This window comes from Serinus canaria, chromosome 2 (genome assembly GCF_022539315.1).
Source record: "Serinus canaria isolate serCan28SL12 chromosome 2, serCan2020, whole genome shotgun sequence".
Lineage (NCBI taxonomy): Eukaryota > Metazoa > Chordata > Aves > Passeriformes > Fringillidae > Serinus > Serinus canaria.
Window position 1 is genome coordinate 121,519,874 of NC_066315.1, and position 22,116 is coordinate 121,541,989.

Below are 22,116 nucleotides of genomic sequence, written 5' to 3' on the forward strand. Positions count from 1 at the left end.
CATGCCCAGTAGGAGTAATTAAAGCTATCTGATGAGGGAATTTAGAAGCTGAAAGGGATGATTGTAATTGATCCTGATTCAATCCTATTACAGCTTTTTATAGTTTAAGCTCTAGAGAAAGCAAACTCCTTGTCAAGGCTTTATTTTACGGATTCCTTTGTGTGTGCTATGCTTGCTGGTCTCTACTTTCCCTTTTAATTTTTTTTCTCCTGTAGTAAATAATGAGCTGCCGCCTGAAATCCGGCTTGCCAGTGGTCAGCTAATGGGTGATGACCTGTCCCTCCTTACTGCAGGAGAGCTGTCACCTTATATCAGTGACCCAGCGCTGAAGCTTTTCCAGTGTGCTGTTTGCAACAAATTCACCTCTGACAGCCTGGAGGCCCTAAGTGTGCATGTGAGCAGTGAGCGCTCACTCCCCGAAGAGGAGTGGAGGGCTGTAATTGGAGACATCTACCAGTGCAAGCTCTGTAACTACAACACTCAGCTCAAAGCGAACTTCCAGCTCCACTGCAAGACTGACAAACATATGCAGAAATATCAACTGGTGGCTCACATTAAAGAAGGCGGCAAAACTAATGAGTGGAGGCTGAAGTGTATTGCCATTGGCAACCCGGTTCACCTGAAATGTAACGCCTGTGACTATTACACCAACAGCGTGGATAAATTGCGCTTACATACTACCAATCACAGGCATGAGGCAGCCCTGAAACTCTACAAGGTAAGTCTGTGACAGCAACTCCAGCCAGCACCGAGTAGGCTGGGGAATTAACCCGTTCAGGGCTCATCAATCAGGACTTTGATGAATTAGTAGAGCAAATGTTTATTGAACATGCATATAGTCAAACAAAAACTGCAGGTTAGTCAGGGAGGAGTGCTCCAGATGAGTCCTGTTGAGTCGCCTGGGGGTCGTTTAGGAGGTGCTTTCTGCAAACACAGGGCCCATAAGTAATTTTTTAAAAAAGTTCTCTCATAATAAATGGTGTTTTACATCTCTCATAACCTTTTCAGACTTTGTCCGTTACATTTTGATCAGAAGCTTGACAGATATTATGGAAAATGATGTTTTTCCCATACTGTGCATAGGGAAAGGAGCTCGCTTTCTGGCATATGTGTCTGTTTGCAACCATAATGTATCACAGCCAAGTTATTTTACATTGGAATTTTCAGTAAGCACATGCATTATGCCACGTTATTACAAAGGATATTCAAAAGTAAGCACTGTCATCCTTTTGTCTGCCCTTTTTTTCCAAACCAGTAATGATTTTTCACGAACATGAAAGGGTGTGGTGTAGATAAATATGTTAGTAGAATGGCAACTATATTTTTATCTTTACTGGAAAAAACTATGTGGATATAATGAATATGTGGGAGTGATGAATACCATTTATTACACAACTTGTCATGACTTTTTCCAAACCCTAATTATGGGGTAACTTATTTTCTGCAGTGTGTTTACTGGATTGGCTTGATTGTCTTGGTTCATGTACAAAATATAACACATTCATTTCCAAGATGAATAACTTTGTAACTTATTAAAACTTCTTTTGTCTAGGGGATATAAAAATTCAGGAAATATTGCAAACCATTAGTCACTGTAACAAGCTCTAAATATGATTAGAAAATCCATTTTGCAAGTGTTATCTATTGATTTATACTAGAAATCTGTGATAACTAAACTATCAGGAGTCATCTGCTGATTACAGCAACTATGCTGGTTTTCTAATCATGTTGAAGACCTGTACATATAGAACAAATATGGAAAAGTCTCAGCAGACCTCTAGTTTCAGGAAGAAATAACATTTTTCTGGTGTTCAGCCATGTTCAAATGGTTGGTCTGAGCTATGGTCTGAGCTATTTGAACATGGTTCAGCCATGTTCAAATGGTCTGGTCTGTACATGCTACACAGGCAGTAACATGGATTTTCATTTTATAACCTTATAGTTGTAACCTTGGTGCATCTGCTGTGAGCAAAAATGGCAGTAACACAAATTTTGGTCTATTATACCGTCCCACGGTGCTGGCTGCTCTGCTAATTTAATAATATATTTTATTCAAATTGCATTTTTGCTTAATTCTAGAGGGTGTTATTTTTTGCTGTTTTTTTTAAAGGTCTGAAATCCTGTTACAAAAAGTACGAAAAGAGCTGAGAGTCTAGTGGCATAGCGTGCCTCTTCAGCAAAACACCCTTTAGAGGTTCCTGCTCCCTGTCATCTGTGAAACCATTCCTTGATTCCTCCATTTACATTATGCAGCCACAATCTAAGTCAGGGTTTGTAAAAAAAAAAAAAAAAAAAAACCAAACAACCCCCCCCATTTTTGGTCCCCATCTGTTTTTTGGAGTGTTAACCTGCATTATTTCAATTATTTGTTCTAGAATGCCACCATTCAAAGAAATGCTACTGCAAACGGTGCCACAGACAGTAACGATAGAGTAGGAGAAGGGAAGACAGAAGGCTTTTCTCAGATGGCTTTACTGCCAAAGCTTCTGAATTTGAAATTTCAATTTAAATTGTTGAAAACAAGATGCCGGTTGCTTATTTAAAAAAAAAACCAAAACAACAAACTATAGTCACAAGGTACTCAAACAACCTACTCAAAAGAGTACTTTCTCTTCACTCACTCAACCTGATCCCTAGAGAAACCTTCATCAAATATGTTTGGGTTTCCAGCCTGTCCTACAAAATATTTGATGTGGGATGCTATGGGAGAGAGTATTAGCTTTTGTCCCTCTTCACTGAAAATGTCCTGCTGCTGGATCTGCTTCTTTGTCAGATCCTGGTTTGTTAGATGGAGCAGCTCAGTAGCATCTTGGTAGCAGCTATCATGCGCAGCAAGGGACCATCACTAGCCTTTGGAGCTCAGTCTTTGAATCAGTTAAGGACATCCCAGTGGAAATGGAATCCATAAACTCCCGGACACCCTCTAGGCTTCATGGCCTAAGCAGGACAATTGAAAGTGTCTGGCTGTTAACCATAGGGTTCCAACTCTACTGATGCATGTATTTTTAAAGGACTTGTCCCTAGGATTGCTAGTGAGTGTCTCAGCTTTTTAAAAAGTTTCTGTCCCTCATGACTTCCTAGAGAATCTTGGAAATTTGAACCCCTCCAGGTTTAATGACTCTCAGAAAACAGCATATACACACACATACACTATTTTCATATAATTTCATTTCAAGGTTATTTTGAAGGAGAGTGATGTCACATCGAAAATATCAGTTGGAGTACTAGTGGGGTTTTTTTAAGATTTGGGGTTGGCATGAAGTGCTACAATGTGTCCCAAATGACCAAGATGTTCTAGATGTGTGTGCTCTATAATAGAATGTAATGCCTCTGTACGTCACCCAGAAAATGCTGCTCTTAATTGTAAGTGTACATTCAGGCCTCAAGATGTAAATAAATGCAGTTTTGAAAATCTGCTTAGTTATCTGCTAGCAGACTTGATAGTTTTGTCAGGTCTTGGTGTAGCTGTTGACACCAAGAGAGCTGTAAATTTTTTTTCTCATGATCCATCAGATGAACTTTTAGAGCACCTAAGGAAAAAAAGAACAATAATTTGTATGAATAATAGATATATGCCTTAGGAGCAATATCGAATATTCATGTGTTTATATTCAAGCAGCTCCTCTTTTTTAAAATTAAGGTGCTGTGAATATGGTTAGGCAATAAAAAGTTTAATACTAAAACCATCTGTAAGGACAGAAGAAGAATCTGTGGCTTTGTTCCTTTGCTTTGTCAAGTACCTCAAAGTTTTTCTTCAGTCATTTATATTTGTTTAAATGTTATTGTTTTGTGAATTTTCTTCTCATAAATGTTGCCATAACAGCTTGATTTTTCTCCCTGTGCTTAACTATTGATGGAATAAAAGGATGTCTTTTCATAGCCGTAGCTTTTAAAGCAGCCACGAACATCAGAGCTTCTCTTCTGGAGCGGTATAATTTTAGGCAGTACGGAAATGTCACTTTTAGAGTTAGAGTCTAAATGTGGCAAAGTGGAACCTTTAGCTGTTTTCTAAGTTATTTAAAGAAGAAATGGCCTGGTTGTTCCTTACAGAAGTGCAGTATTCAAATGGTGTTGGTAATGTGGCTGCTAAGAACCAGAACAAAGACGGCCTCACCCTAAATGAACTCAGCTTGGCCTAAATGAATTTCCCAAAGACTTACTTTTGGAATTGTGGAGCTTGATATTAGCAAATTAAACCACAGAAGAGTTGCAAGTTCTTGGCAGCATCCATCAAGAAGCATTCAGAGACTCCACAAGTAAACAGAGAAAGCTTCTATAGCAACAGAGTGCATTTCCATTCTGCAGGAGGAAGTATTCAGCTTCTGCAGATTTGGGAAGCTGAGGCAGGACGGTAATCAGTCTCTGTGGATGTAAAATACATATAGCTGGAACTGCTCTTAAGGCAGCCATTTTGTAGCTTAGTCAAATAGCTTTCAGGAAACTGCATATATCATGTCCTGTGCTCATAAAATAGTTTCCAAATACTTTTCTTAATAAATAAATAAGTCCAAGACAGCATTTTTTAAAAGTAAACTGGAATGTCTGAAAGTAAAATTTACTTAACCAAGCAACTGAATGACATGATCAATTTCTAATCACAAATTAATATTTGAAGCCAGTTTATCAAAATATTATTTTATCAGCTAATAATACCTAGTAATTGCTTTTATACTGTGTATTTACTGCAGTTTACATTGTGTATGCAGCTATTTAGAAGCTCAGGGCAAGTGAGAGGCAGCAGTTAGCAGACTATACGAGAACTACCTTGGGCTTCCTTTTATTGAGAAAATATTGATCCACAACACTATTTATGCTGTGATTTTTAAGTTTTGGTATATCTCTTTACCTCACGTGTTCTCAAGCAGTAAAGATACCACCAAAAGGAGTGACCTGATTTCAGTTTTAAGAAGGTTAAAGGTTAAAGGTTAGCTCAAAAGCATCATCTGCCTAGCTGCTTAACTTTAAACTGATCAATTTAATGAAAATCTGTTTTGCAGATGGTGTTGTAATGTCTTTGGCAGGATTTAGGCAGCTTTAACATTAGACGTATGCTAGTAAAAATTATTCCTTTATTTGACCAGAACAACACCTTTTCTTTTATGTTTTAAGGTAAAAGGCATGTGGGATATGGTATTTTGGCAAAGGACCCAGAAGCAGAAAGTGTTGATGGTCTTTCCATATGGGCTCAAAACCAGAATACCCTTATGTCTATTGCTAACGATGACTGAAGAAACAAACAAAGCTGTATTCATTTTTTTACCATAATGTTTTACTTTGAACCCATAAAAAAGCATTTCACTCAGACCTGTCCTTGGAAAAGGCTCGTCTTCTCTGCTTAGGGTGGAATGCAACAGCATGAACTTTTTTAATCTGGCAGAGCACACCGATTGTCTCTTTCAGGCCTTGCATTTGTACGTCAGAAGTATTCTTTCCCTTGCTCACAAACCACACAGTAATTGTGTTACTTAGCTGTAGATACTATAAATAAGAAGGCAAATCAGTCAATCCAAATGGTAAGTTTTATCTGATGTAGGTTGTCTGAATAAACAAAGAATTAGATCCTTGGGAGTGTAAAGCAGAGCTTTGTGTTTATGTCTTCTGAGAATCAAGCCCTCACAGTTTTTGCCAAGATAATTAAGTTTCAGCACAACCATGTCTTTCTATTTTCAGATGTATGCAATTCAATAGGAATTTCTTGGGCTGCTAATGCAATGCTATTATATGTTAGCTTTGTAATTAGCTAGGACTCTATCCCTTTGCTGAAATGCGTTGTAATATTACACACACAAGCATAGTTTGCATGTAAGCAGTTATGAAGTGGTGCCCTTTGTTTCATATTGACCTTCCAACTTATTTAAAAGAGAGTTTACAATGAGCCTTTGTTTTGTCCTCAAGTGATCATAAACAGCTTTCTAAAGAGTCCAATAAAATGAGAGAATCACAAATGTATAACATCACATATGGAAAGGGTGGAAGAACAAATGGGGCTTTTGCTGTATTTTATAGGATGGATTTATAATCTGTTCTTGGGTCACTTAGGGCCAAGAATTTTCATGGTCAGCTGCTTGGTCCTGCTAGCTAGCATCCTCTGCAGGAAAGGCAAATACCATGCAGCACCTGCTCTTCAGCTGGGGCTCTGCATTGCTCTTTAAAGCGAGGTGTCCACTTCTCTGCTGGTTCAAAGTCAAAAGATTAATCAGACCAGCTTCTTTTTTCTTCATCTGTCATCAGTGAAGCAGAATAGTCTGTCTGGATTCCATAATGCTGTTTGCATATTTGGATTTTCAATCAGCCAGGAATATTGAATGCTTTGCTCATCTTTATCACGTGCAGGAGGCACAAGTGGGATTTAGTCCTTAGGTAACTTTTAGTGTAACAGTTCCCCAAGGAACACTGCTTGGTTTTTTCTCATTATCCTTGTTCTGGATGAAAGCGTGGTTGTTAGGAATTAACAACTGAGGGGGATGTGAAGTATATGCACATGGGGACAAATGGACTAACAGCCCAAATCACTTTGTTTGCTTTAGTCTGTTTGGCATGAAATGTTGGTACTTGATCAGCTTGGAATTAACAGAAAGTGACATTCTTTTCATTTCAATTGTCCTGCACTAACTTTTTAATATAAAATAAAATATCCTACAAATATGCCAATCCAATTATTTTACTGTCATTGTCCCAATATGATGGTAAAAGAGGTCAGGAGATTGTGCAGCATTGATTTGCATAAAAATCATTGAGGAAAGGAAATTGGAATATGTCTGCACACCTGAGGAGCTAAACCAAGCTTTGCTTGATGTTATTCTTTTTGGTTGTTTGGAATAAAAATGTTTTCAGTGATAAACAAAAGTTATTCTAATTTGTTCCTCAACACAAGCCTCATATAAAGGATAGAAGGTATTTCAATTTTTAAAGTCCTTTGAGATTTATGTTCACTTATGGTTTTAAATGTTTTATGAAATTTAATTTCCACTGCAAGTTTCAGATACTGTAATTCAGATTATGTTGTTGTGCTTACATGTATAAAGAGAAACCAGTGTTCAAAGAACATCATGTCTAGTCACAGCTATACATACATTGTGCAGTACAAAAAATGTATGTGCCTACTACATGTACGTGTAAACTATAGACAAGAATATTTATTAAAAATCCAAAAACTCCCCAGCTAAGAAAAAAAACATTTTTTGGCTGGCAAAATAGCAATTTCAAAAATACCCTTTTTTTGATAATAAAACAGTAGAGAAAGCATTTTCACATTATATTTTAGGTACATTTAATTTGATATTCAGATGTCTGGCTGTCTCTTACATAATGGTCCTTGTTAAAAAATAACCTATTTTGTATTCAGCTTATGGAACACTGCTGAAACAGAGAGATGTTCTCAAATCAGAGTTTAAAGAATTTTCATGTTCTTCCATTGAAATGCTGTCCAGAATCCCAGTCTGTGTGTCCTGGCTAGGGGGGTGTGAGGCTGCTCTTGGAAAGGAGGCTGTACCAGACTACTTGCAGTGTGCAGCCTGCCCAGGGGAGCCCGAGTGAGTAGGTCCTCTTGGAGAGCAGGAAAAGTGAGCAAGGAGAGCCAAAGCAGCAGAAAGAGCATCAGCCTCATTTACTCAGTATGCTCAACACACAAAATGGCTGTATAACAGATATTTCTTGTGCCTGGAGTTCTTTCATTCTGACATTAAGAGAAATATGTAATTATTTCTGACTGAGATTCAAAGCAGAGATGCAGTGTATAGTGTATGTAGGAGTATTGTGTCAATGTGAGAGCATATGTATGTGTGCATTAATAGATTGCAGCTATGGATTTAGCAGCCACTCCCTCCCAGCCTTGCAACATAGATTTTCTGGTTACCCATAGGAGATTTTAGCTGATATTATGCAACTCAGTACAGGTGTCTTTTCTAAAATTGTAATTAGTTTTCCAGACTCTCCCAGGTGAGATTTTCCTCTATGCTCTTTTCCACATATTTAAAAATGAGCAGTAAAAAAAAGTAAAAAGACTGACACATGACAGGAAAGTTATATTTTGACATGGATACTTGTAATTTAGCTTTGCTATTGTTTTTGCTAAGTCATTTAGAAGAAACTTTCCCTTGGTCTATGCATTTGTTGGTCCATCCACCAAAATGCCAGAATTGTGATTTTATGGGAGAATTAATGGGAGTAAAATCTTATGGGCCTCAAATGTACAGGACAGGTTTGAGCTTTTTGATACATAGGTTTTGAGACTCTGTTGGTTCTATATATGTCTATATTGCTGGACAGATAAATTAATTTTCTGCATTTCTTCTTTTCTCTCTCCTTTGGGGCACTACTGAAGCAGAAAAGGATAAGAAAGGATAGTGAAGATGCTGGTGTAAAATACGAAGAAATGCAATTTCTGTTGGTTTCAGCAAGGATCAGGCACAATGCAGGAGATGTAGTTTCTTGGATAAACTTTCATGTGTATGTTTGTTGGTAAAATATGATACAGCACAACAGGAAACAGGAATTAATTATGATAAATATGAGTAGAGGATTTATGTTGATAAAACATAAATTACAAGTGGTGGCTTGCAATAATTTTTGAACCTGATAATCTGTTAGACTGGTGTACTTAATACAGGCTGATAGTGCAGACTGATGCTCGTACAACCTCATGCTGATATATTAAAGAAGTGAAGCTTTGCTAAGAACTTCAAGACCTTTGCTTTGTGGGCAACCATGAAGGAGTATGTCATAGAAATTATCCCCTTGGTCTGCAGCAGAACATGCTAGCCCTTCAGTACTGCAGCAGACAGAGCCACAGCATATTGTGCACCATAGCCTCAGGGGAAACTGTGTGTTCTACTCTACCAGTGGGAAGGAAGGCATTAAAATAATCCTTAGCTTTTAAAGGCAGGGGGTATTGAAGAAAACAAAAATTGAGCAAAGGTAGTCTTTGGATGATGAAGTGTGCAAATTCCCATGCCTTGGGCATCCTACTGCAGAAGCAGTTACAATAACAGAAAAAAAAAGGGTTTGTCATGTATGAGGGGTATGAGCAATACTACTTGGTTATATGCATGAATAGGAAACATACTGCTAATGGGAGCTCTGGATAGTAACATACTAGGAAGCCCAGCACATAAGGGCAGTATTCAGTGTTCTGCCCAAAGAGGTTGTTCATTTGTAGTCCCTGTTCTCCCTTGTAAACACTCTCTAAAATCAAGAACATGCACTACTTCCTTGCACTGCTCCTGGGGGAAAGAACCATAGAGACACCTTTACCCATAAAGATGGCACAGAATCTGCTGCTCTGGGATTGTTTTTACCCCAGCCTTTAACAGAAAACTAGATTACTCTTAGAGAAAGTTCAAGATGACTCCTTTAAAACAAAGGCCAGCAGTGAAAACTCTTCTTTCCAGAACTTTCTCGGGCAATTCCAAAGGTCTGCATCTCTTGATTTTAGTTGTTTAGCACATATGGAATTTTTCCATTGGCATCCTAAGCTTGTGTTTGGACCTGTAGCACTTCTTGGGTGGGGGAGGTCAGTTGTCTCCAAAGAACTTTATTAAAAGAAAGATGATTTCCATGGATAATCCTAAGATAATGCAAGTGGCTCAAGTGTTGTAATTGCTATAATTGATGTTATCCTTATCCTAAATTCAAAACTTTGGGTCCTAATAGTAAAGGAGTAGGAAAGGCACTTCTTATTCACAGAATCATAGAATCAGAATCTGGTATTGGAAGGGACTTATAAGGATTATTGAATCAAACTTCCTCTCCTGGCAAGACACCTAAAACTAAACTATATGACTGTCATCCAGATGCTCCTTGAACTCTGACAGGATTGGTGCTGTGACCACTTCCCTGAGAAACCTGTGCCAGTGGCCAACCACTCTCTCAGTAACGAGCCTTTCCCTACTGTCCAAGCTGAACTTCCCCTGACATAGCTTCATACCATTCAGACAACAATGTTCCTGTTTTCTGTGTAACCTAGACAAAAGCTTGCTCTATGAGAAATAAATTGAGGAAAAAAATACTAACATTCTCTAATTGAATAAACACTTTGTGAATGACCAGAAACTTGATATTTTTACAATGAAAACAATGAAACAAAGTCTAAGGAGCATCTTGGTATTCTTGTTTGGGTGCTAGTGATGAGAGCATGGAAAAAAGCTTGCTTTACTACTGAAATGAGACAGCTTTAGTATCTAGATGTTACTATTTTGGAAACGCCCTTGGGCATTTGCAAATATGTAAGCAGCTAATGAATGGCTGGAAATTAGGAAGAATAAAGTGGCTGGAAAAAAAATGAATCCAAACTGCAAGTGTTTCTGAAAACCTTACGTCCTTATTTGTTCAGGAGCTTCTGTGACTCAAAATCTTGCCCCAGGAGGAAGCTGGAATCCTGAGATACGTCAGGACAGGATCTTCTGAAGTCAGGTCTCAGATGAAAAAGATCACAGGCCACAGAAAATAGTTTAGGACTAATTTTACCAAATTTCTGACCTAGTCTGGGCAGATTTGAGAGCACTGATGTATTGATAGTCCCCTGGGTCTAACCCTGTTGCAGATGCATCTCAGTAATAGGTGTTGTATCTAGGCTGTGGATATCCTTTGTCACTTTTTGATTTACTAAGGTAGTCTCATAGGTCACAATGAATTGGATATGCTGTCAATGTGCTCTGTCTCTCTGTTCCTGTCTCCACTGGTGTGTTTTGTAGTGTGTCAGGCTTCAACAATATCTTCTCAACACTTGAATTTCTGTGACTTATAGAACTCAATGAATAAAAATCTTTGTAGCTAGTCATTAGGACTGCTTACAGGTATTTTTGAGGAAGAGCAAATCCTTACTCAGACACTCCGTAGTCACTTTGAAAAATTTTTTTTGCCTTTTTGTGTTGTCTTTTTTTATTTTTCAAAAAATGAAAATAGGTTTGTGGGATCATCTCTGACTCAATATGTTACATGTAGGGGGTTGGATCCAAGAAGTCTTGCTAGGATATTTATTTTCTTTTATTTCATGAGTTTTTCACTGAGAAGCTCAAATTCTGTGGCCTCAGCTACCTCAAAATCATCAAAGAGATGATAAGGTTTGCCCAAAGCATTTTGGGGCACACAAAATACAAGAGCTATACTGGTTTTGAAGAGTTCTGTGTAAGTAACAATTTTTATGATAAGGAAGAGTTGAGCTGGTAATCAAAAAAAGGAGACTCTGAAATCTCATGCTATAGAGAGCCTGTATACCAATTTACTTAGCTTTTGTGCTCTCCAGATACAAAGGTTTTATGCCTCATGTGTCCACAACAGGAACTAAACAAATGTCTTTCCTTTACTTCTAGTAGTTGTTTGTCCTAATAGATTTAGAAGGTAAGGTCAATACTGTCTGTACTGGGAAACAGAGCATGGCTCTGGGGAAAAAAACCCCAGCGTGTCTCTAACTGAGCACAGGTGATTGAGAGGTTGGCCTGTAGTACATCTGACAGTCTAAATGGTCCTCATAGAATTATAATTAAGCATAACAAGTTTTTCACATATGTCTGTCTTTCTGTCTGCATATATTTATTTTTTCTTGGACTTAAAAGTGTCTGTAGTTGGGAAGGATGAATTGGAGCATTGGGAAGAGTTAGAGGTGGAGGCTGAAGTTGTTCATGCTCACAAGAGAGACACTTATCCTACAGTAGTGTTAGAAGAGAAGTTGTGATTGTTGGAGGATGGTTTTCTTGCACAGGGGGTGCAGTGGACAGTAAAAAAAGGGCAGGAGTAAGTGCTTAAAAAAGTGTGCACTTCCCAGGAACATAGACAGGATTTAAAACTCTGTGTGTCCATACGTACCCCAGGCTGCTCCTGTCATCTTCCACAGTGCTGTACAAAGGTCTGTATATCTTAGCATCTGCTGCAGTCAAGGTTGGATTTCCATTTTTCTTCTAATTTCCTTCTCCCAGTTACTTGTAATTTTCTTATACACATTTTAAGGGCTGAAATTATCAGGATTTGGTCTGGGTATAGAGAATATTTCTTTTTTTTCTTTGGAACTTTTTCTGAGTCACTTAATCATGAGATATCTTTCCAACCTGTCCTAATGAAAAATACTCTATTGCAAATAAAGTTAGTTAAGTACATTTTTTGAAGTGGCTGTCCATAACAGAAGAGAATGTTATTTTAAAAGCAACAACACATTAATAGGCCAAGTATGCAATCACTGTCCTATCACAGCAAATTATACCATTAGTCCACCTTATCTAATCTCTTTGCTACAGACTGCCTAACAACAATTGCTTCTGAGAGCAAAGCAGACCCAAAAAAAAAAAAAAAAAGAAAAAGAAAAAGATTCCATGGGCAAATGTAGAATAATGTTGCTTATACAGGAAAATGCTGTTCTTTTCATTTGTCCTCTGTACTTTGTAATGAATTAACATCACACAAATTCAAGTATATATTTTTCCCCAGCAAAGTTGCCTTTGGGTAGTCTTATAGGTATACAAACATCAAATCAGTTTATAAAGTGAACTTCTGGCTCAATCACATGCAGTGGGAAGGAGTTCCACTGGTTAATTTAACCTCCATACAGATTTTTTTTTTGGCTTTTAAAATTTTCTGTAATTATTTTTTAACTTTTATTTGTTTTTATTCATCTGGTAATAGAATGAAAAAGATCATGTGTTCTTACTTGCTTTATGATCTTTTACATAATTTTTATAACTTCACAACAATCTTTATGATTACTTTATGGTCTTTTTATCATGCCTCTCTTTTATTTACACAAAATATGTCAATCCATTCAGTCTTGCTTTTAGTGGAAGTTCTTCCACATTTCTGCTAATCCCATCACTGATCTCTGAACTCCTTTTACCAGTATTAAATTTTTCTGGAGATACACAGATATTTCAGAACTGAACACGCTGTTCTCAGTGGAACTGTATGATCTTACTGTCCCATGCCTGGTGCATCCAAAAATATAATCTGCTTTAAACAAATCCTATTGCAGTCTGTGCTGGAAATATGTTGCCTTTCATTACATGCTTCTTCCCACGCCCCCCCTTCAAACTGATGCTGAAGTGTCCTGGAGTGGCTGCATTTAACTCAGACACCAGTAAAGTGCTTGATTGGTTCAAAGTATTCCTTCTAATACACATTTTCTTGGATTTATCCATCCATACTGAGTTTCTTCTGCATGCTCAGCTAACTTTAAAAGTATCTGGCATTTCTCACAGTTCTTTGGCTGGTCTTGACTGTCATGAGTTCCTTTATGACTTCTGCAGGATCAGTCCTAGTTTGCAGTTAGAAGACACAGAGGTAATTTTTGTTCTGTTAAATGCCCTGGTAGTTCATGTAGCTTGTTTTCTGCCTCTGTCATTTTAGTTTTTTGCCCCTCTGTTACATTACATGGTTAGGCTGCTTCTGCATAGCCGGCTGAGTGGAAAAAAACTCCAGCTCTGAATGAACCCATGGAGTAACTAAAGTCCCCCTAATATTAGAGTGAGAGAAAGAAGCATCTCCTTGTGCCCATGTCACATTGCCTGTCTCTTCACATTGCCTGCCTCTCAATGCTTTCCCACATGTGTTGCTGTACCTAGTGGCTTGAGGTGCAAATGTCTGTAGGCACTTAAGTATTTGCTGAGCCTGAAGAACAGAAATGGCTAATTAACCACCTCTCTGCAAACATCTACCCAGATATTTATTTACTGATGCAAAACAGAAGATGCTGTTTCTGCATATGGACTGCAGGGCTGAGGCATAACTGCATTTGACTCTTTGTAGTGTCCTTTTTTCATACTGTTTGGTGCTAACTTTAATGTATTATTGATTTTTATTAAGGTATAGCAAGAAATACAGATGGGATGTCTGTTGTGGTTGAACTCATACTGTGGGAGCTATGTTGACTTTTAGGTTGTTCTGGTCTTCATGCTGCTTGACATTAAAACCTTTCACATTAGGGTTTAGAAGAAAAAGAAATACATAGTAACTATGTTACCCTGTATGTAGTGTGAAGTAATCTGAAAATATGATGCCAAATTCCCTCCCCACCAAGTCAGCACAACATTTGAAATGAAATCCTAATTTCAGAGCAAGCCAGAAGTTCAAATTCCCCGTGTGACTGTATATAAACACTAGTTCAGGACAGCCAATACCTGAATTTAAATTAACTGTGCTACCTGCCAGTAGAATGTGCTAAAAGTGGAGAGATTAGGGGTCTGATTTTCTAGAATACTGAGTCCTAGTGGCTCCTCCTGGCAGCATCTGTTTAGCATCCCAGGATCCAAGGTCATGCTCATGAGTGACTGGCACCTCTGTGCTGACTGCCAGCCTCCATCCTTGCACGGCCTTCTTGTCTGGATGTATTGGCTAGTTTGAAATACACAAAAATTGCATCAGAGGATCAATTACTGCTGAAATGTCACTACTGAACCCTGTAATAGTGCTAATTAGTTAAAGCAAAGAGGCACTTATCTTGGCAGCAGATCACTGAATACTTTTTTCACAAAATTAGGTTTGTAATGCTTTACATTCTTTCCCCTCCCTTTTTTGGAGAATTTTAAGTGTATAAATGTTGAGGGTTTTTTTCTTTTTTATTTCTTATGTCCCCATAAAAAGAAATACTTAATGTTTCTCACTATGTCCAGCAATTTCCATCTTAGAATAGCTTACTTTTGTTTGGAGCTCTTTAAGAGGCTATTAGTCATTGGAGAAAACTTGAAACAAGGAAACGTATGACAAACACACAGTCACAGGACAGCCCTCTCTGATTTTGGCTCAGCTCCCTTTCTGCCATTAATGGGGCAAAAAAGAAACTGGAGTTCTGATGCAATTTCCCTGCCGTGGGGGAGGGCAGAGTTATTCTGCTTGTGTCAGGGGGTCCCTGGCTGGCAGGGAGCCATCTGTGTGTGCCCTGTCCTTCCCACCACACACCTCGCAGGAGATGTGGCAGGAGAAGGACTGGGAAGGACAGTAGCAGAAGGGCAGAGTACCTGTAAGTGTGTCTGTGATGAGAGTGAAATCCCTGCTGCCAGGGAGTCGTGGGGAGCCCCCAGGCAGAGCCAGCTCAGGGGGATGCTGGTGGCTTCAGAAAACTTTTTATCTGCTACAGAAAGGCAGTGGCTGCTGTCACAAGCTGTAGGGTCTGACTGCAGTCCTGTGTTTTGATCCCCTGCTCAGGTAGGTTTCATTTTTCTTGTGCTCACCTCGCAGGGAGCCTTCCCAGGCTGCATCAGTGTGTTCTGGGCTGGATGAACTACAAGAGCTCTTTTCCAGCACCAGTTGTCCTTTTTCAGTGCTAAAACATACACAAGGCTGTCATTCACACATCCCATCCCCCAACTTTAGTTTTTGGTGAGGATTATTTCCTCACTATGCCACAAAGATAAGATTCTCAGCTGCCAGTGGCATGAGCAGTCTGTGAAATTTCTATAGTATGAGGTAGGTCATATTGTTAAGCAAAAGTCTAAATATTTGCTAAGATTCAGGAAAAATGCAATGGTTTTGCTAGTTTTTATGCTCTGCAGAATTTGTTTGAAGCTTTAAAAATGTTTTTTGTTTCCTATTAAAATGGTGATGAGAGGAAAGAGTCAGGAAGAATGCAGGCTAAATCCATCTTGTTGCAGTATTGATGATCTCAGTAGTATTACTCCAAGGATAGAGAAGTTTTCCAAAACGACAGTGTTTCTTAACTCTGTCAATTGACTGGGACATGGCTCTCCTGTGGTTTGACTACTGTGGTTTGTCACTACTGTGAGAAATTATCCAGTTCAAAAGTCCTGTTATTTCAGTAATTTCTTGCTGAAATTGATGGTTACTGTTCCTGTTTTTCTCCCAAAGTTTATTTCTAGGGCTTTCCCGTTTGTTTCTGGTGTTCTAGATAAAAGGCTCGTCACAAAAGCAGAGTGAGAGAGACTGCTCTGCAATGAGGATGTGTAAAGGAGGAGAGGATGTGAACTGGGGCTGTCTTCCCTCTCATGGAAGCAGTTTGCCTGTTTGATACAGCGTGAGAGTTGATACAATGAAATCCACTTCCCTAAATATCTTTTACAGACCAAACCAGGTTACTGGGTATTGATAACCATGGCATACTTTGTGGGAGAGCATACACACTAGGAGACCTCATTTATAGCCCATTTCTCCTCCTAAATTATTCCACATTTGTGAGCACTTTTTAAGCAGCTGCTATTTAAAACCAGAAAGCCTCCACCCTAAAAGGCCCCAACCTGTCAGAAACATTTCCTCTCTTGCCTGAAGCTTGGAATTTCACTCCAAAATGCCAGCTCCCTCAGGAGTGTGCATAGTGTCATCCTTGCCTTGTGGTTTACTCTTTGCAACCTCAGTTGCACACACAGACATTTTTTACCACCTCATCACATTTTTCTCCCTTCTCCACCAACATCTCTACGTGTCTGTTTTTCACAGTGCCATTTGCACCTAGATTTCTACAGCTCTTAGCCCAGTTTCACTCTTACCAAACCCTAGACCCCTTTATATTTTTCTCCTTTTCTGCCAATAACTTTCTTTTCCACTTTCTCTTGTGGATGAATGTGAGTGTTTTATGTACATTGTCACGTGCATTGTTGTGAGCATTTCTATTTATCTGGGATGATTGGGATAAAAATTTTATTGTCTTGAGATTGAGCTGACTGTGTTGTTTCAAGTAATAAAGAGAGAAAAAAGGTGTGCTATCACACATTTTGAACGTGCTGCATATTTAGCAATAGGAAAAATATGGTAGAAATTTGTAGGGTGCTCTCTAACTCTATCAATACTCTTTTTTTCATATGACTGCATGTACTGAGCCAAGCCCCAGTAATATTAAGGGGGAAAAATTCTTCTGTAACTTTGTGACTAATATATTTTAGAAACGTCTTACATTTTTCCTGTAATAGCTTTTCCATACATAGTAGCATTTCAGTTTGAAGGTCTGACTTCTCAAAGCATATCAGAGCTAAAAACAAGTGCCAGCATTCTGTTGAAAAGCTGGAAACTTCCCACTTCCAATGCTATGAAGCTCATTTTTCAGACTCAGAGATCATAAGATTAACACATTACTGGTAAAAGGCCCATCCTGGGTGTTGCCCCCATGTAGTCTGAAAGGCAGTTTTTTTGTTTGAAATCAAGGAAGAAGTCTTGATGGTGGTTTGCAGCAAAACCAAACTAATGACAGCTGATTTAAGCTAACTGGGCTGGGAGCATTAACAACAATTACTCTTGGAGACAATTTTAGGTATTGTTTCAAGCATGGAGATTTTGTTGGCACCATCATCTGGGACTCAGTTGAGAATTCTCTGAAGACCATGCTCCTCTACCTTTCACACAACAGGTGTAGAAGTGTGCCTTGAGCAGTCAGAGTGCCCTTTGTGAAGAATTCTGGACCTATGCAGGGTTCATATTGACAATATAAAATCTTCCATGTGGCACCAATAAGGCTGGGATAAAACACATGACATACAATAGTTCCAGACCATGGTCTTTCATTCTTTTTTAGGTATAACCACTAGGGACACATAGGAATAATTATCTGACTATGTACAGGGGTCAAACCAGGGCTTTGATATTCACAGTACATATCCTGATGGGAGTGTGTTGTTTAGGTAGGGTTAATTTTTGTCCCAACTCCAGCAAATGGTAAATTTTCCGTTGAACTTGGTGGAACTAAGATTTCACACACGACACTTAAATCTGTGCTATATAAAGCTTTGTATAAATACATCTGTATATAATATATATATCACAAGCATGTACAAATGTGTTCCTGTATATTTTAGCCAATTACATAAACTGTGTTTAAACTGTCTACTATGCAGATGCCTAGAATGAACAAACTAAAAAAATCTGGATAGAGGTAAAACACTCAGAGAATGTAATGGGAACGTTTTTCACAATTGTAATTTTGAGAGGTTTTGTTCCCTTTATTAGTTGCCTTTCTCTTCTATAAATTCATGTGGGTTCTTTTTTCTAGTTGCATCAATTTTCAGCTACAAATGTTTTACATTATAAAACTGTGTAAAACAGACTAAAAATTGTGAAGTGTAAGAACAGATAATCTGGAGCCTTAAGTGCTTTGGGCAAACTTCTCCTGCCAGCTTTCAGAGATACAGAGGGAGACTGTGTTTGAAACCCCTCATCAGAGCAAAATGAACGTTTTAGTGTTCTCGGACATAATATCAGGCTAACATGCTCCCTGACTGACATCCCGTACATACTGTATAATTGCCAGCCTGCTTCTCCAAGTGCCTTGAAGATTACATTTTTTTAATGTACCAATATTAATAACCAGATGTGATCTTCTTCCTGCCCAGGGGTCAAGCTAGCTGACCAGGTCAGGCTGTTTGTCTGTGTGCACAGACTGTGAAGTCTATTCAGAATGACAGGTATGGGGGGGGAGGCGGGTAGGGTGTTAACCTCAAGACCACCAAAAGGGAGTTCTCCCTGCTGGGAACAAAGACCAGCAGGAGCTTCAGCCTTTTTCAGTACTCCTGGGATTTTAACCAAGTGAACAAAAGATGATGCACAGCTGAAGAAATTCTCTTCACAGCTGATACATAATTTAAGATGTTCAGTTACAAACAACCGGATATGTATTTGTGATTTCATTTGAGCACAGTCCAATTATCTGCAGTCAGTTAATATTTTTGTATGAGTAGTTTCTGTCTGCTGCTTTATATGCTCAGAAGATGCTCAATTGCCAGAATTTGAAAACATGCTAGCCTTGAAAATAGCCCTGGTAGTTAAAGAAATAGCATTAAAACACCAAGAGTTGCTATGGGGTGTTTTGTACCTTCTAGTTAATCTTTGCCAGTCTATGTATAGATTATTTTATAATATAATATAGTTTCATTAAACATGTATTATAAAAACATTTACTTTTAACTCTCTCTTTTTGTTAGGTAAAAAAAAAAAATCAAAAGAAGAAGCTATTTGTTTCCTAATTGATTTTCTACGTTAGTTGTTCATTGAATAGATAAGTAGTGCCTGTGATATTTGATTACAGAGCAAGGCACCCATTTAACCTTCCGTTCTTTCCTGGCCAGGATTTCAAATACAATACAACGTACCTCCCTTAGGCTCAGTAGGATTAGACTGCTAGCAGTAATCCCTGATGCTATGAAATAGACCTGATAGAACTTCAACTCACTTGTTTAGGATTATGCTCATGAATTTCAGTCATCTACTTGTATTAACCCTTTGGGAGCTTGAGTGATTTATGCTGCTATAAATAATAGAACATTATAACAAACAACGGTTGATGCGTATCAAAACTTATCTATGTATTTTAAAGAATTCACTTTTGCATGGTGATCAAAGTGCAAAATTCACATTGAAATTAATTTAGCTCCTAGAGCATAAATCCTCAGAGTTTGTTTTAATTCTAATGTTCAGTTGCCTTTTGCAATTCAACAATGTCTTTAAATAGGTTGGTCTCAATTTGTGCATTGCTTTTTAAAAATTGTTTTAATAAATTTTACTTCTCAAGGTTGCAATGAAAGGGCAGACAAGTGATATCTGCTAACTACAGAGCATCAGTGCAGAAACTCCCAATATAATGGCTTGAATGCAAGCATGGTCCTGTGGTAAAGAGGAGGAGTAGTGGTACTTGAGCTGTCATTTCCATTGCTCCTTTTTTTTTATTATAGCAACAATGGGCAATACTGACTTATGATGACTTGTGCCCTGAGCTAAAAACAGAGTAAGAGTGCCAGAGCATTTCTGATGGACCATGAGACGGTGTACAAAAGCAGTGTATTCATGCCAGATTTGGAACTCTTTTGAACTGGTGACTTTTGTTTAAATGCTGATTTTTAATCTGGTTAAATCCCTACAGGGAATAACTCTATACTAGCAATAAGAAGGAATAGATCTTCTCTTTCATTTTTAGGATTCTAAAACCCACCAATGAAATAAACATTGTTTCCTATTACCAGTCTCTTAAACTGTTGAACCTTTAGTTCAAAGGCTCATTAAATATTTATGTGCACAACTAATTGTACTGATTATTGAAATGAATATATGTATATGTTTTAGAATATTTGATGTCAATTACAGTGAAAAATTGTGGAGAGTTTGACTTGGGAACTCTAACCTACTCTCTTAGCAGAAGATAGAGTCAAATTAGGACTGACTGAATATGCACATTAAAGCCTCAATTGGTGAAACTACTGCCACTTCAATACACCTGCATGTGGAATTGCTATATTTAAAGGCAAGATGACAGACAGAATCAGGGCTACTAGCTGCACTTGATGACAGAGGCATCAGGGCAGTTCTTTACCCTTTAGACACTATTAAAGCATGCCTATTATTGTAGATCTGTTGGATACTCTTGATACATCTGATGATAAAGTGGTATTGATGAATAGCTGAAGGCCATCAGAGCAATAAATGAAGTTACTCTTGAGTGATTCCATTCTTTTTTTGCAGGAGGACTCAGGAGTGGGGGTAGTTTGGGGTGGTTGTTCATCAGCCCAGTGGTTCACTCATGTGCTCCCACGTGGAGTATTGCTGAGTTCTAGCTGGTCACCCTTCTTGATTAACATATGCCAAGGCCACTATGGGAGAACCATCTTTGCTTGAGGTGTGGGTGTCTCCATGACACAGATGATTTTCATCTCCACAGCAATATCACTAGACTTGGATGGTGAAATCCATTGTTTGGCTTTGTATCTTGCCAGCCTTGGGGTTTGGATATAGCAGCTGTGTTGTAAACTGAGGTCTGCTGGTGGGATGCACAGGTGGTAGGAATGGCCAAGGCAGCTGTCTCACACTCACAAGCTGGGCTGATTCTGCATTTGGCTCCTGAGGTAATCCAAGGAGTGATAAGCATCCCTTGGTAATGTCTATGTCTATATGTGGCTAGTGGCTAAATGGATGGATACTGCTTCTCTTTCAAATTGGCTTCTCTCAAGTTTTTTTGCCTTAGAAATATCTTCCAAAAACTGTGCCCAGTCCTGCTGCTGCTGAAACCTAGAGTCAGTTGCAATATTTAATACATTTAAACTTTTGTGCTTTGGTGGTTAGTTTTGGTTTGCCACCTGGTATATTTCTGTTCCCTGATTGATTGCAAATGTACCATTAGAAATGGGCTGTTTCATGAATGCTAAGTTTACACATTCAGAATGTGTTTTCCCTGGATATTCTGCAGTATATGTTTAAACATAGCTGTTTCTGAAACAAATTCCTTGCTTAGGTCAGCAGATTTAGTATGGAGAAATTCATGGAAAGCAAACAGCCAAGAGGTGGGGCATGGAAGGAAGTAATTCAAGAATTTCAGATGAATATAGCCAGTATTTTCCTTCTCTCCATCTTTAATCTCTCATGCTTTAATTCTAAATGCAGAACTTATAGAACTTAGTGGCCTACAGGTTACCACCTTCAGATTTGCTGCGAAAAGAGAGGTAAACCTGTAAAGTTTGATGAGACTGGAGCTGCCAGGAATATAGCTGTCTATCCATTAGCCAGTTTTTCTGACAGCAAGTATTTTTCAGAGGCAGTTTCATCTCTGGTCCAACTCTCTCAATTTGCCTCTAGTTGCAGTTTTCACTCTGTTTCAACCTATGAAGACTGAAATGAGTCAGACCCCAATTCTTTCTGAAAACCTCACTTTAGATACATAATTCAGATCAGCTTACAGTGTCCTGGGCTAAAGCTCAAAAGATACTGAAAGCTTGTCTTTTCAGAGAGTGGTTGGCAAATGTAGAATTTTTTTCTCATTTTCTTGATCAAAAACTTCAATTTTTGATCATTCCACCAATTACCAAGTTGCACTTGCCCTTCAGTTTCTTACAGGGTAAAGGGAATGCAGGGTGGCCATCCTGGGAGAGTTTTTCCTTAGATGAAAATAAATTTTGGTGGCTTGGGTAGCACTACTGTTTGTTAATGTGCATTTACTGAGCAAAGCAAAAAAAGGTTTTGTGTGTGTGTGTGTGTGTGTGTGTGTGTGTGTGTGTGTGTGTGTGTGTGAAGGGAATCTTATTAAGTCTAAATAAATAGACTCTAGAAACCATGGTAATACTTTACACTTTGTAAAGCCTTTATTCAGAGGCTTTCAAAATGTTTTAACAATGTTAATTAAATTCAGTGCTCCTTCATTCTGTGTTGGCCTAAGTGCATATAGGGCCATCTTCATGTACATACTGGTAGAATTGAAGAAAGCTCGTGTTCAACTGT

At 38.4% G+C, this 22,116-nt stretch overlaps 1 protein-coding gene across 1 annotated transcript in view; it reads left to right on the forward strand.

Moving 5' to 3' along the window:
- The window catches only part of ZFHX4 (zinc finger homeobox 4), a 149,438-nt gene that overhangs the window by 27,115 nt on the left and 100,207 nt on the right, over positions 1 to 22,116 (forward strand). The window contains exon 3 of the mRNA XM_030227745.2: positions 216 to 718. Within this exon, the coding sequence (XP_030083605.2) occupies positions 216 to 718 (503 nt within the window). The remainder of the gene's footprint in view (positions 1 to 215; positions 719 to 22,116) is intronic.